At 34.5% G+C, this 15,442-nt stretch overlaps 1 protein-coding gene across 4 annotated transcripts in view; it reads left to right on the top strand.

Annotated features, from left to right (window-relative positions):
* The window catches only part of VAMP4 (vesicle associated membrane protein 4), a 36,798-nt gene that overhangs the window by 9,615 nt on the left and 11,741 nt on the right, over positions 1-15,442 (top strand). For 3 of the 4 annotated variants that reach the window (XM_027868513.1, XM_027868514.1, XM_027868515.1), the window contains 3 exons: positions 458-582; positions 2,221-2,267; positions 3,874-3,924. In XM_027868513.1, the coding sequence (XP_027724314.1) occupies positions 517-582; positions 2,221-2,267; positions 3,874-3,924 (164 nt within the window). In that variant the 5' untranslated portion in view covers positions 458-516. The remainder of the gene's footprint in view (positions 1-457; positions 583-2,220; positions 2,268-3,873; positions 3,925-15,442) is intronic. The other variant, XM_027868516.1, reaches the window with a different exon arrangement.

Raw genomic sequence — 15,442 nt, 5'->3', positions numbered from 1 at the left:
GGTTCCATGTCAGAAAAGAGACTCACTTTGCATCAAGAATGAACCCCTGATGGAGATATGTAATAATGCTGGGCCTTGTGTTCCGATCTCTAAGGTCCCATTCAACTTTCAAATTTGATGATCTTTGTTTAGTGATAGTGTTTTGCTTTAGAGAAACAATAGAATTAAGATGGAGGGACAGAGAGGTGGTGAATATGGGTTTGGGATTAAGTGTAGTCTGAGAGAACCAGATAATTTTTGAAAGCTGAATAACTTAAAAATTATTCACAAGATTGTGTTCAAGTGTAGACAAGGGAAGAATTGAGCGAATGTTAAAATGTCTTACGAAGGTTAAACCTTTCACATTTTAGTCTTACAAAAGTTAAACCTTTCACATTTTACTCTATCAAATCTGTGATGCAGTTAAAAGTTTCACATCAGTTGAACTAATCAATACCCAATGATTTTTCTCTTTAAGGTGGAATATATCTGCCTCTTAAAGTTGGGAAAAGGAAAAAAACTTTTTGAGTAATAAAGATGCCTCCTAAATTCAAACGCCACCTAAATGATGATGATGTCACTGGTTCTGTGAAAAGTGAAAGGGTAAGTTCTTTGCAAGAAGCTTTTAAAAATAGTAAATCAAAATAGTAGTTGTTATTATTATTTTCTAAGTCATTTGCTCTAGGGAGCAAAATTAAAAGTATTTGACTGTACTAATTAATTTCTTATCTATTATTGGTGTACATAGCAATAAGATAACAAAGTATGTATGTAGAGAGATTGTTACCAAGAGCAATGAATTCCTTAACTGAGATGCTACCATCATAATGTATCATAATTTCATACTGACAGATTCTTTTTTAGTTTTTTTAAAAGATATATAATTACCTAATTTTAAAAGCAGCTTATGTAATACCTAAATTACTAGTCTATTTTGAGAACAGTACATGAAAATTGCACTTATATCAGGAAATCATGAAGCATTTTAAAAGTAGACATTTTGAAATGGATTGTTAAGTAGATTACCTTTTTAGCAGGCACTTAAATTCCTACTGAGGAAATGAAGGCATTCATTTATCTCTTTTTATTGATCCAGCTGGCTGATTGAAGTCCTTATCATGCAAAGATTTTAGCTCAACAAAGCAAAACTTGTCCTTCCCTTGTGATTTTTGTTATCCAGTAAACATTAAAATGAAGCATTTAGTGTGTGCATGCCCAACTTGCTGTTTTTATCATTTAAACTCTTAATTTATCTACTGTTAAGGGCAAAGGCTGGTGATCCCAAACTCTACATCAGGGTGACCTCTTAAATTGTATGTTTTTGGTTTTTTTTTTAATTCTGGGTCCAGATATAAACTTTTAAGTCACACAACCACTAAGTGACATATACATCATTCCAAGAAAATAGTCTAACAGTTGCATTTTAAAAAAAAGTCATTTCTTTGTTTGAAGTATGACTTAAAAGTGTTGACTCATTTTAAAAAATCAAATATACCAGAAACTTGTATGAAAAAGAGTGTTGTCCCTTAAAGAGATTATCTTTTGAGGCTATACACTTATTCTAATATTGCTTCCTCCCACACTTCAGAAAACATGTGAACTCTTCACTTGGAACATTATCTTTGCAAGTTTAGGGAACTAAAAAATCAGATTTGTGATTTTTATGGTCATACCTTGTTTGACATTAAAAAAAGAAAAAAAGTGCAACTTGCTCATACATCATATTCACTGGATTTTGTCTCAGAAAACTTGGCTGTTTCTAAATATCAGATGAACCTTGAAAGGATAAAAGTTTTTCAACATTCAGGATCTTCTTTCTAAAAGATGTATTGAAGGCTGTAAAGGCAATTCCAAAAGAGGAGTTCTAAAAAAGGGAAGAAAATTTATTTCCTGGAACGTATCAAACTAGTGTGTTAGCCAAATAATTAGAGAGAAGGCTTTTCTATAAAGTCTTCAGAAATGATACTGGCATATAAGTAATACTTGATAATAGAAATCAAGCAAGCATTTAAAAATGAATCTTGTTGGCAAAGAAATATTTTAAAATCTACTTTCTTAATAAGGTCATATTTATTTTTTTTTTTAAATTCAGTGCAGGTAGTTATAGGAGAATTAAACTAAGTTTTAGACTCATGTGTGATACATGACATATTAAAGTTTGAAGGCTAAAGAATAAAGTTGTATTTTCTAGAAAGATAATTGTATTACATCTGTTATTTTGTAAAATGCTTTATTTTGCAGAGAAATCTTTTGGAAGAAGATTCAGATGAAGAAGAGGATTTTTTCCTGTAAGTATTTTGTAAGTCTCTTGCTATGTAGAAATGAAATTTGTTCCATCCCATTTTGGGGGTAATTGGCAAACTGATATTGTTTAATTTTAGTACATTCTAGTTACTTCTTTTAGTTTTGCTAATCTCACCTTCAGGAACTTTTTTTTTACCATTGTACTTTTCAGTTGCCCCTTTTTTGGGAGTAGGCTTAGGTTTAAAACATTTGGTTTTTATGAAGGTTAACATTTTGCAATTCATTCATGATTTTATCAATTGATACTTTCAAATTTTCTATTCTGTTCTCCATATCAGTAACTTTTAAAATTATTTCCTTCTGATCTTTAGAACCATTTGATTCTAGCATCAGTTCCTCCCAAAATTTAAAAAAAATTGCTATACATTTTTATTTCCACATGTAATTTTTTGCCAATGTTAATTCTTCCTTAAATGTGATATCCATTTCAGGATCTTGAGATTATTGTGTATTGTTTTCTTTTTCCAGATTCATTGCTTCTAGTGCTTTAAGACCTTTATTTCAATTAATGAGCAACTTGTTTGTATTATTTTGGAACTCTTTGATTCACTCATTTTGGGGATATTCAGATATTCTTGTATGGATTTTTAGCAGTTTTGCTTCTTGTTGTTGCTTCAGTTATTTTTGAGAGAGATATGAAGATCTTTGCATCCTCACAACTCTCATTCTACAATCTTCTGAAAGTCTCTGTATTGAGGAGACTGTTTTGGGAAGGAGTGCGTGGTTTAGAGAAGCCTTACTAGGAGATTTAAAGAAAGATAGTTCTGGTGTGTCTAAGTTTGAGGGAAATGGATAAGGCACTATGGAGGATGTTTTTTGAGGTTATATAGGTATGTACAATGAACATCACCAAGCTGTATCTGATTTTTTTTTTGTCAGTAGTACAGATCACGTTGGTATATGAAGGTGAGCTCTTGGCTGTATTTTTAGCCTTTTAGTACCTGTCCTATCTCACATATTCACTAGAATTTGCCATGTTTACTTGTAATATCTAGAACAGTGTTAAGAAGTAGTTAAGATGAAATACATTATGAGTGTATTAAAGAGATAACTTGAAAAGTGTTGCCATATTTGTATCTCCCATACTGTCATGTAAATTTCATGCCGACTAGTAATCAAATATAACATATTTTGAAATTTTTAATCTTTGGAAGGAATTATTTCTTTACACAGTTCTGCCATCCAGCGTTTTTTGACTGAAAAAAATGAGTGGTGAATTTTTCTTTTCCAGGGGCATATTTTTGGTTGCTCAGCTAATCTTTTTTACAGTTACTGATATTCTATGATTTATTCCTTGTGATGTTTTGAAATTCATTTACTAGAAGCATCAGTGAATAATTAATGATAATTATGTGCATCTAATTCCCTAGAAATGATAACATTAATATGAATTGTCTAAGATTGGGTTAGCAATGAATATGAATGAAGTGCAAGAATAAATTAAATATGGTATAACTTCAGATGTACCAGTAAAATGCTATTTCACTACATGAAATGACTTAGCTATACTTAAACTAAGGCTTTTGTTTATAGGTCATGTCTTCTAAAATACTAATAATTGTTAATGTCTGCTCTTTACTTTGATTTCAGAAGGGGCCCATCTGGACCAAAATTTGGACCTCGGAATGACAAAATTAGGCAGTAAGTTCCTGCAATACTCATCCATGAAATTATGTAGATTTGTTTATGATGAATCCATGTAAACTTGAAATCATCCTTGTGTTATAAGAACCTAATCAATAGTACTTTCACAAAGTTATGTCTGATTATCATTTTACCAGAGTTGAAAAAATTAAATTCCAGGTGTGTGATTTTCTTTTTTTTAAAGATCACTAGGTTAAACAAATTATTTTTTCAGACAGATATGTTAAAGGTCTGCTTTTAAGCAGTATTTTAGAACATCAAAGATCCCATGATTTCATTGGTATGGTTATTCCTTCTGTTGGTATAACTGCACACAGGCTACATCTAAGTCTTTATCTGATTGCCAACCTTCTGGTGATTAAGCCTTCCCAAATTTAGATAGGCTAATTCTTGGACTAGGGTCTATACTCAGTGCTTTTCTACTTGAAAGATCTTACTAGAGCTTACACTGTACTGGCACAGCATTTGAGAACCCAGATCTACTTCCATACCATGATGAGGCAGTCATCTTAAGAACTTTCTTGGATATTTTAAACATTATTGTTTTAAAAATCTGAGATCTTAGTTCCCCCTTTTAGAATTGCATTAACAGGATATTGGATTTATAATTTAAAGTCTCTTTTTTTAGTCAATTATTTCTCTTCACTAGGTAGTTCTGTGACTTTGGATAAATTATTCTCTCTGAGCTTCATCTTCCTCATTTATGAAATGAGATGATTGGGTTGTCTCTAAGGGCCCTTCCAGGCATAGTTAATATTCTGTTAATATTCTTGAAAATAATTTTTAATTGATTTTTTTTACATCAATACAGCTTCTTCCAGTATCTCCTCCCCTTCTGTTCCCAGAGAGCCATCCTATATCACCAAAAAAAGTCTTAAGAGAAAAAAAAAATCAGCAAAATTGACCAATACATAGAAAGAGTCAGAAAATATATTTAATATTATGCTCCCATGCATGTTCTCATCTCCTCTTTGGGGCCATGCTTGTTCTTTGTAATTTTGCGATATTCATTTTTGATTGTTTTGTAGTTCTTTCCATTTATGTAGTAGAGGTTATTGTGTACTGTATATTATTTTGTGTAATATTGGGTATGTTGTGTGAATATCATTTTCTTGACTCTGCTTACTTCACTCTGCATCAGAACATGTAAGTCTGTGCTTTTCTGTATTCATTATATTCATAATTTCTTACAGTGTAGTAATATTCCATTATATTCATGTAATGTTTGTTTTGTGTTTGTTTAGCCATTCTCCAACTGATGAGCAACTAATTCTATGTGACCACATAAAAGTGCTGCTGTAAATATTTTAGTGTATGTAGGTGCTTTCTTCTTAGCAAATGACTTCTTTGTGGTGTAAGCCTAGTAGAGGAATCTCTGGGTCAAGATGGTGTGAATGTCTTAGCAATCTTATTTGCATAATTCCAAATTGCTTTCCAGAATAGTTGAATTGGTTTATAGCTCCACCAACAGTTCACTAGTGTGCCCATCTTCCTACATCTTCTCCAGTACTGACTGACTATTCCCATCTTTTGTTATCTTTGTCAGTTTGTTGGGTATAAGGTAAAAATCTCAAGGTTGTTTTGATTTGCATTTCTCTTATTGTTAGTAGTGAATTGGGACATTCTTTCATATAGTTGTTAATAATTTGCAGTTCTTATTTTGAGAATACCACTTATCTCTTGGAAAATTACTTTTGGTCATATATGTGTGTATGTATTGTAAACACTCATATATTCATATACATACTTGCATGCATATGTGTATTAGTTGTCTATATATCTTGGATACCAATCTTTTGTCTGAGAAATTTGATACAAAGATGTTTTTCTTATTTGACTGCTTTCCTTCTTATGTGAAATGCATTACTTTCGTTTGTGCAAAAGTTTTTCAGTTTCATTTAATCAAAATTATATATTTTTTATTATTGACTCTATCCTTTTTTTGGTTAAGAATATGTCTTCTGCCCATAGCTGTGAAAAATAGATGGTCTGCTTTTTTTCTAAATGTTTTTATGGTATGATCTTTAATATTAAGGTCACATATCCATTTTAAATTTATTGTGGAATATAGCATATGATGTTGATCTGAGCTTAATTTCTGCCATACTACTTACCAGCTTTACCAGCAATTTTTTTTTTTGTTTTAAATCAAATAGTGGCTTCTTTCCTAAGTAATTTATGTTTTCTAGTTTATTGAACACGATGTTAAGTTAATATTCTATGTTTTGAATGTTTTTTCCCATATCACTATCCTCGTGAGTGAAAGGGCATGGACACAAAAATTTGGAGGCAGATTTCACATGATTTGGCACTTGATTGGATGTGGGGTTGGGGAGAAAAGAGAGGATCAAGGCTTAATGCTTATGTTGTGAATTTGTGTGACCGGAAAAATGATCATCCCCAGCAGACAGAAATAGGGAAGATTTAGAAAAAAATTGGGTCTGGGAGAAAGAGTTTTGTTTTGGACATGTTGAATTTGAGGTGCCTGTGGGACCTGTGAGTGAAGATGTCTAGCATGCAGTTGGTAATGTGGGACTTGAGGTTAGGTAGACATTAGGGATAGCTATCAACTTAGGTATTATCTACATAGAGATGATTGAGTCCATGGGAGGGAGTTGAAGAGCTCCCCAAAGGAGAGAGTGTTGAAGGAAAACAGTACAGAGTTATTATAGGCAATTGAGTTAATGGTAATACTTTATAGTTAAAGAGCACTTTTTTGTTTAATAAAAATCCACTTTACAAACAGTGTTTCATTTGATCCTGACAGGAATACTTTGAGAGAGTGTCATTATTTCCATTTTATAGATGAGGACACCAAGGTTCAGAGGTTAAATGATTTACCCAAGCACAAGCATGGTGGGCTTCACACTCAAATCCAGGTCTTGTGATACAAGTCTAGTGCTCTTTTGACTCCACTCTTCTTCTCCTCCAAATTAATTGTTTTGGGTCAAATAAAAAGTTTGAAATGGCCACTGCCATGGACCCTCCCCAAATGAAAACACTGGAAACCCTTTTCGTCATTGCAACAACTCCACCCACATATCTCTGTAATATATGTCCCTTCTATGTATTCTTTGTATATAATTGCATTTACCTTATTATTTACATGGTATCTCCCCATTATAACTTAAGCTCCTTGGAAATAAATAAGGACTGTGTTTTTACCATTTTTTTTGTATCTCCAGCACTGAGGCCAGGGCCTGGCTCATGGGAAGTGCTTAATACTTAATAAATGATAATTGATTGATTTGTCTTTTGCTCCAGCTGTAGAAGAGTCTTATGGTCCTAAGTAGATATTCAACTGCTAAATTTTTTGTTCTCTCTTTAGGCAAAATTGTGACTCTAATTATGTAGCCAGCAGTTTGCCTTTTTCCTAGAAATGTAAATTATAATTTGATCCCTGGTTGCACTAACTAAATACATCCTTTATATGAAAATCTTTCCCCTGTAGTTGGACTTTTAAAAAATATTAGCTTATATTGCCCTTTTATCTTCAGTGAAAGTTACTTTCTTGTATCTCACAGTGATTGCATCATTACCTAAATTACATGCAGCATTTTCCAATGGAAGTTAACTATGTGATTTTTAAAATTTATTTGTGTTGTGGAATTAAAACTACTTACTCATTTTAGCAGATTATATTTTCCCAGACTTTTATTAAGCAATTGACTAACTGGGGAAAAGCTGCCATCTTTACAAGGTGGTTTTTTTTTTTTACCAACTCAAGAGATCAATAGAACTGCCAAGTCTAAATTTTTCCAGTGTCCAAATAATACATGAAGGCATAAACGTAAGGGTTACCTTAGAGTCATTTAGATTAGGCTGGTTTTCAAACAACTTCTTCTTGGGCACAAAGGAACACAATTTACAGAAAAGGGTGTACTGAGCCAAAGGAAAAAGTTAGAAAATAGAAATAGCAAATTTGGCTTCTACAATTGCCAGGCCTACTTTATAAATGAAATGTTTCTATTTGTATTTTAAAAGGTACATACATAGTAGACTTTTCCCATTGTAGATAAATGATTCTTTTGTTCCATTGTATTTACTATATTGGAATTTTCTCAGTGCATTTCAGTTCAAATACTGCATACTCTCAGTGAATTTATTATCTTAGGACTATTTAATACACATTGACTCACGTAATGCTCAGAAGTAATGTTTCATTCGTAACTTCATGGTAATTAAAATTCCACCAACAGTGTAACAAATTTAAAAATTGCTGTTGATGCCTTAAACTAAGGATCATATTTAATACTTTTTTTAAACTTTTGGTAATTTTCAGAATTTTGGATTTGAAAAATCGTACTAAAATTCAGCATAAACGCTATGATGAAGATTTCAAAAATATTAACTGCAGCAGTATTAAACATTTGGTTTAGCTCAACTCCAGATTTTTTTATGTGATTAAAATTTACATGATAAAAGGGCAAACACCAACTCAGTTAGTTTTTAGCCCTTTGAATGTTGTTTCTTTTAAATAATAGGACAGAGTTTTTTCTCAGTAAGGATAGTAATATACTTAAAAGTCATACTGGAAAGACAAGTGATTTTCTATTATTGAATATAAGTCTGGGAAACAAATGGAAAGGAAGAAACATTATTGAATTAAGCAGGTCTCTTTTTTTTAAATATAAAGGGGATTATATGGACACTGCATTGTACTAAATAAGAAGTAGTGTACTATAACTGAAGAGCATTGGGAGCCAAACTTGGCCCCAAAAAAGAGACAGGAGAAGGCACTTCCCCTTGCTTCTTTGCAGAGAGCGGGGCCTGGATGTGGAATACTGTCTATGAAGTCAGACATTTTTGATACGTTGTTTTTTATACATTTATTGTATCAGGTTTTCTCTTTTTTCTTCTTTGTTGTACAAGGGATGACTTTCTGGGAGGGGGGGAAGGGAACATACATTGGGAAAACAGAAATCATGGAAAAACCAAATAGATCAATAAAATCTGGACTTGTTTGCTTCCTAGCATCGCCACGTTGCTTCATGTCATGGAAAATCATTTAGGTACTTAGGTGTTATTTTCCTAAGTGATAGATTTGGACTAGATGATTTTTAGGGTTCTTTCCAGCTCTAAAATGCTATAAATTCTCTGTTATTTTGTGATATTTTATTTATACAAAAGCCATTATTATTGGTAAACATTGGCCAAGTTAAAAATAAGGAAGGGGGGTGGAAGAAATTACATCCATCAGCTATAGACCAATGAGATTGCCTGGTCTGGTAAAATAACCAAATGTATAATTAAAGTGATGGGTAGTGACCATCTTAAAAAGGAAACAATGCTCACAAAGAGCCTATTGATTCAACAAGAACAGAGGATAGAGGATATGTAGATTTTAGCAATATATTTGATGAAATCTCCTGTGCTCTTCTTATAGAAAAGATGATAGTTCAATAAAATGAATTTGGAATTGGCTGAATTACCGTCCCTGTAGAGTAACCATTAGGGAATTTGATGTTACCTTGGGAGGAATCCTTCAGTGGAGTGTCCCAGGGAAGGAATTATATTTTTGGCTTTGTGTTGTTTGACATTTTTGTCGATACTTGAATGAAGGCACGATGTCATGTTTACCAGATTTCTGCCAAGAGGACCCACAAAGGTCAAATCTTATTCACCTTCATGTGTTTGATGTTTCAGCAGTTAGTATTTTAGTTATTAGTTTGTCAGCTAGTAATGAGAATTGTCAACATTTTATATAACTTCTCCCTTTTTGATATCAGACCACTTGTATTTGTAGAGTTCTAAGGGCAGCTCAGTGTCTTAATGGATAGAGTGGTGGGCCTGGAGTCAGGAAGACTTGAATTCAAATCCAGCCTCAGACACTTACTAACTGTGTGACCCTGAGCAAGTCACTTGATTTATGTTTGCCTCAATTTCCTCAACTGCAAAATGAAGATAATAATAGCACCTACCTCCTGGAGTTGTTGTGAGAATGAAATGAGATAATATTTGTAAAGTGTTTAACACAGTGCCAGGCACTATTTAAATGTTTATTCCCTTCCTCTCTTGTTCCCCGTATGCAGCCCTTCTATGTCTACACAGTAAATTTTTATAAATGCTTATTGATTGCTATTCCAAGATGATGCCATTTTGAGAAGAAGTTAATTAAGCATTGCTATAATTTTGGCGTGTTTTGTTTTTTTAAGGTATATACCCACAGACATTGTGCTAAAGAGAAAATAGACTACATGGGCAATTTTGATAAAATGAAAGGAAATTTGATTATTATTACCTTATAATACTAAAGTAACACTTTGCCAATTCAGTTCTACTTAGTGCTTCATTAAAGAGAAAATCAGATAAAATTAGCAAAGTTACCATACTGATTGCTTCAGACTTGCAGGGAACAGTAATCTACACTGAAAGGGCAAAGGGTTACAGTGGAAAGAACACTAGCCCTAGAGTGAAAGGACCTAGGTTCAAATGCTACCACTGACATGACCCATGTGACCTTGGGCAAACATTTAACCTCTAAACTTCCATTTCCTAGTTTCTGTAATGAGAAGATTGGACTAGCTTACCTCTGAGGTTTCTTTGAGCTAAAAATCTATGATCCTATGAAAGTTTTATGGCATATATGATATTTCCTATGTGACTGTGACACAACCGAGAAAATAAGGAGATTGTCAGTGTGTCTGGAGACACCAGTTTTCTCTTCTTACTCTGAACTGCAATCCAACTCAAAAAGAGTCAGTAGAACCCACTGAGAAAAATTAGTACTGTTGATACATCACTCTATGAAATGGCCTTACGTATTAAGGAAATATCATAAATAACAAACTGTTGTTAAAATATTGTTGGGGCAGTTAGGTGACATAGTGGATAGAGCACTGGGCTTGGAATCATGCAGACTTATCTTTCTGAGTTCAAATCTGGCATCAGACATTTGTGTGACCTAGGACAAATCACTTAACCCTGTTTGCCTCAGTTTCCTCATCTGTCAAATGAACTGGAGAAGGAAATGGCAAACCATTCTAGTAAGTTTGCCAAAAAACCCCAAATGGGGTCATTGAAAAGTCAAACACAACTGAAATGACTGAACAACAACATTGTGTGTTCTCTTAAGGTTTTTGTGTTGATGAATGTAAACTCTTTTACTGTTTAGAAGACCATAATACAAGTTTTTTCTGTCAATAAGTTCACAAAGGTCCTATTAACATGCCTTTATAGTTTCATAGAGATTACCCTAGTTCTTGAAGGCTATTCCAGGATCTACCAAGCTGGAAAGTCCTGGTAAGAAACTATTTTCTTCCTGAAGGTCAGCTTCAGTATGGAGAGGCTCATTGCCAGGAGATTGGCCAGTAAGTAATTAATTCTGTAGCCATGGCCACCCATGAAACATAGGTGCAAAATTGACCTCAGGCCTATATGCCCAGCGTCTTCCATATCTGAGGTGACAGTGGAAAAGTGGCAGAAAAGCAGACAGAAGCTACTAAGAATCATACCATTTTCAGGCATCTGTACAGACTATTGGTATTCTAAATGTCAGATCCTTGTCCAACAACCAATGAGTTGGCATAACAATGGACAAACTGAACCATATCAGAACTGCACTTTTTTAGATGAAACTTGCAGATAAATGGAGGGATGGCTCAGGGTTGCTTGAAAAAGCAAATTAGAGGAGTTGGCAGAATTGGTTCATTGTGCAGCCAAAGCCAACGAAGAAACATAATTTGTTAGGATAATTGATCATGCTATTGTGCCGTCACACTTGTTTGCAAAGAGGCCATCCCTCTGTTTCTGTACCAGCATTAATTATAGCACATGATAAGGTTAAAAAAAAAAAGTCCTGTGGAGAATTTGAAAGATTGTTTGCACGCTCTTTCTTCCCTTAGAATGTAAACTTCTTGGGAGCAGAGGCTGGTGGTTTTTTTGTTTGTTTGTTTTTTTAAAATGCAAGAACTCAAAGAGCTATTTTATTCTCAATAAAATAAGGGTTTTGTTGTTGTTGTTATTTTGTTTTGTTTATGAATAGTTATTTAGTACTCGGTACAAGACATCATGGATCTTTCTTTTAAAAAGCTTATATAACCCCAAAGTATGCACAGCCTTTAACAGTTTCCTTATCTATAAAAAGGGGATAATAATAGTATCCACCTCCCAGGGTTATTGTGAGGATCAAATGAGATAATAATTGTGAAACATTTAGCAGTTATTAAGCTGTACCTGTGAATGAGGTTTGTGAGATAGGGTCCTACTCCCAAAATTAATTTCAGAGCTAGACATAAACTTATGATTTGGTATGTGGAGCTCCTACATCAGGAAACTCTTTACCAATTTTGGTTGATTCCTTCTGTGCATTTCTTAGAGAAATGCCTGGAAGACTGAGAGTTAAGTGACTTTTCTCATGTCACATTGACAGTAGATTTCTTTTTTTTTTTGCATGTGAAGGCTTTTTTTTTTTTGCATGTGTTTTTAAAACTTTGGGTCCCAAATTTTCTCCCTTCCTCTCTCCCCACCCACCCTCATTGAAAAGGCAAGCAACTTGATACAGGTTATACATGTGTAGTTATGCAAAACACTTACATAGTAGTCATGTTGTGAAAAACTAACTATATTTCCCTTAAACCTATCCTGCTCCCCATATATTCTATTCTCTTTTGACTCTGTCCAACACTTCTGATGATCCCCTCCCCCATTCTGACCTCCCCTCTATCATTCCCCTGCTGTCTTGTCCCCTTTCCCCCTTATTTTCCTGTAGGGTAAGATAGATTTCCATACCCAATTGGGTGTATATGTTATTCCCTCCTTAAGCCAAATCCGTTGAGAATAAGATTCACTCATTCCCTTTCACCTTCCCCCATTTCCGCTCCAGTGTAAGAGCCTTTTCTTGTCTGTTTTATGTGAGATAATTTACCCCATTCTACCTCTCCCTTTCTCCTCCCAATATAATCCTCTCTCATCCCTTAATTTTATTCTCCAGATATTACCCTTTTATCTACAACCCACCCTGTGCCCTCTATCTATCTATATACATACATATAATTTTTTCCCTCTATATACCCTAATACTGACAAAGGTCTCATGAGTTACAAATAGGGCAGAGACTGTTTTTGCCTCTTTTTTTTTTTTTTTTATTCCCAGCACTCAGCAGAGTCCCAGGTTAGAACATAGTAGCTACTTAATAAATGCTTGTTGGCTGACTGTGGGCCTTGTTGGAGCTGTTAACTAGAGTGAAGTGATGGGTTTTGTACTAGTTTGACATTTAAAGGACATTAAGCAAATGTATTCCTTCAGCATGTAGAAACAACTAAAGTTAGCACTCAGTTTGCTTTATGGACCCATCCATGATTTCATTAGTGCAGTATAGTGGCAAAAGGATTTTATATTTGATCCACTGGAATTTATTGAGGAGCAGCAAATGACATGATGGAATCTATCTCTTTGGAAAATCACTTTAGTAGATGAATGAGAAGAGGGCATAGTTGAGAGGATTTACAAAGGTGAGATCAATAGGTCTTGGCAACAGATTGGATTTATTGATTAATTGATTGATGAAATTCCCTCTACTTGGGGGCAGCTAGGTGGTGTAGTGTATAGAGCAGCGGCCCTGAAGTCAGGAGGCCCTGAGTTCAAATCTGACCTCAGACACATAACACTTACTAGCTGCGTGACCCTGGGCAAGTCACTTAACCCCATTGCCTAGCCAAAAAAAAAAAAAAGGAAATTCCTTCTACTTAATGTAGAAAATTTCTATGACTAGAGATAGATAACTAGCCTTAAGAGTTGACTAAGGTCAATGAGAAGTTAAGGAAAGCTAAAATATAAAGCTGTTGAGTTCCCCATCCTTGTCCACTATGCTCCTTAACCCCATCTTAATCTCTCCATCTCTCCCTGCCCTGCTTCTTCCCTTCAGTGACAACCTCCTGAACAGTGATGGTCCAAGGTCTCCCCCCCCACACACTTTGTGGTGCTTGTATCAGTGCTAGAAATACTGGTTATAGCTCTGGGTTTAGATTGGGGAAGGGTCTCTTTTCAGAAGTAGCATGTCAAGTTTTCATCATTCATTCATTTTTCTACCTAGCATGGATGAGGGAACAGGTGCAAAATAGGCATGCCAGACAGTCTTCAGGATCCTTCTTAGGTCTTTTTCCGACTGTGGATTCTCTATAACACTTGTTGGCATGTGTGATTGAGTTGACTATCCAGAAATGATTAAAACCAGAAGTACTTCAGCATTTGCAGTGGAAATGTGAGAGTCATTTCTTAGGTCAGTTTTATTGGATCTTGTGGTAGGCAAGAATATTCTTTTCCCACTTTGAAACTTGCCAAATATACCCAGAAGAAGAATAAAAAGAAAAATAGTTCATTGGTCACAAGTAAGTTTGCTTGGGAGAGGGTAATAACCATCATAAAGTTACATAAACTATGAAGTACAACTACTAGATTTTTCTTTGTTATTCCATAGAGCCCCTTTTAAGTCATATAAAGCATAAAACTCAGAATTTTTGTATAAATTATTGTGTGACTTTGCAATTTCTAGCTTTTAAAGTGAGCATATTTCTTTGCTCTACCCAAGAACTGAGTTTAGGCTTTTGAAAGTAGCTTAGGAAGAAGGACATATTTCAGATTCTGTGGGCTACTCCTCTTCCTTGGCTTGGACGTTGTACTTTTCTAGTAAAGCCTTTGAGAGACACAACCCTGAAAGCAGTACAGAATAGTGGAGAGAAAAATGGCCTCTGAGCCAGAAGGCTTGCAGGCTGTACTTGTCCCATTACATGTGGCCCTCTTTTCTACTTCCCTTTGGCTTCTGGCTGTCCTGTTGTGCAATTCTGGGGTAGAAGAAGTAGTTCCTCATTTGAATTCTTGATCACTATTTGGTCTGGTGTGAAATTCAGTTTTGCTGGAGTAGTTGTGTGGGAGTTGGGCAGTCAGGCAATCATCTTGGTTAGTAGCCTTGAGAAATAGAGATCTTAACCTAATCTTAGAAAAAGAAGAATTAAGGTAAGCCATAAGTGAACCGCCAAGGGGTGGGGATGGGGGGGACCTTGGACCAAATCGATTTACGAGCAAATCCCATCAGCTATTTAAAAAACAATACCTACTTCACAAAATTTCTTTTCTTTTACTCTTTTGAGATGACAAACACAATCCTGATACCCAAATCAGAGGAAGACAGAGCAGAAAAAGAGAACTATAGCCCAGTTTCTCACTGACTATTGATGCAAAATCTTAAAATAAATCCTTGCAAAGAGAGCACAGCAATATAGTCTGAAAATAATTTAGTGCAGTTAAATTTTGAGTCTTGCCAGGGATGTAAGCATGGTTGATTGCTTATAATTTGGAAAATAATTAACAATCATATAAATAATAACCACCTGGTTACTTCAGTAGGCGTAGAAAGGGTTTTTGACAAAATATAGCACTCATTCGTGTTAGAGACTCTTAAATGCACAAGAATGAAATGCTTTAATATGATAAAAAAAGCATACAATCTAAAATCAAGGGCTGACATTATTTGTAATAAACACTAGCAACTTTCTTAGTACAAAGAGGGGATAAGTCA

The sequence above is a fragment of the Vombatus ursinus genome, unplaced genomic scaffold, assembly GCF_900497805.2.
Source record: "Vombatus ursinus unplaced genomic scaffold, bare-nosed wombat genome assembly UNPS02014789.1, whole genome shotgun sequence".
Lineage (NCBI taxonomy): Eukaryota > Metazoa > Chordata > Mammalia > Diprotodontia > Vombatidae > Vombatus > Vombatus ursinus.
The sequence above is the reverse complement of the archived record's forward strand: the minus strand, read 5'-3'. Positions and strand labels throughout refer to the sequence as shown.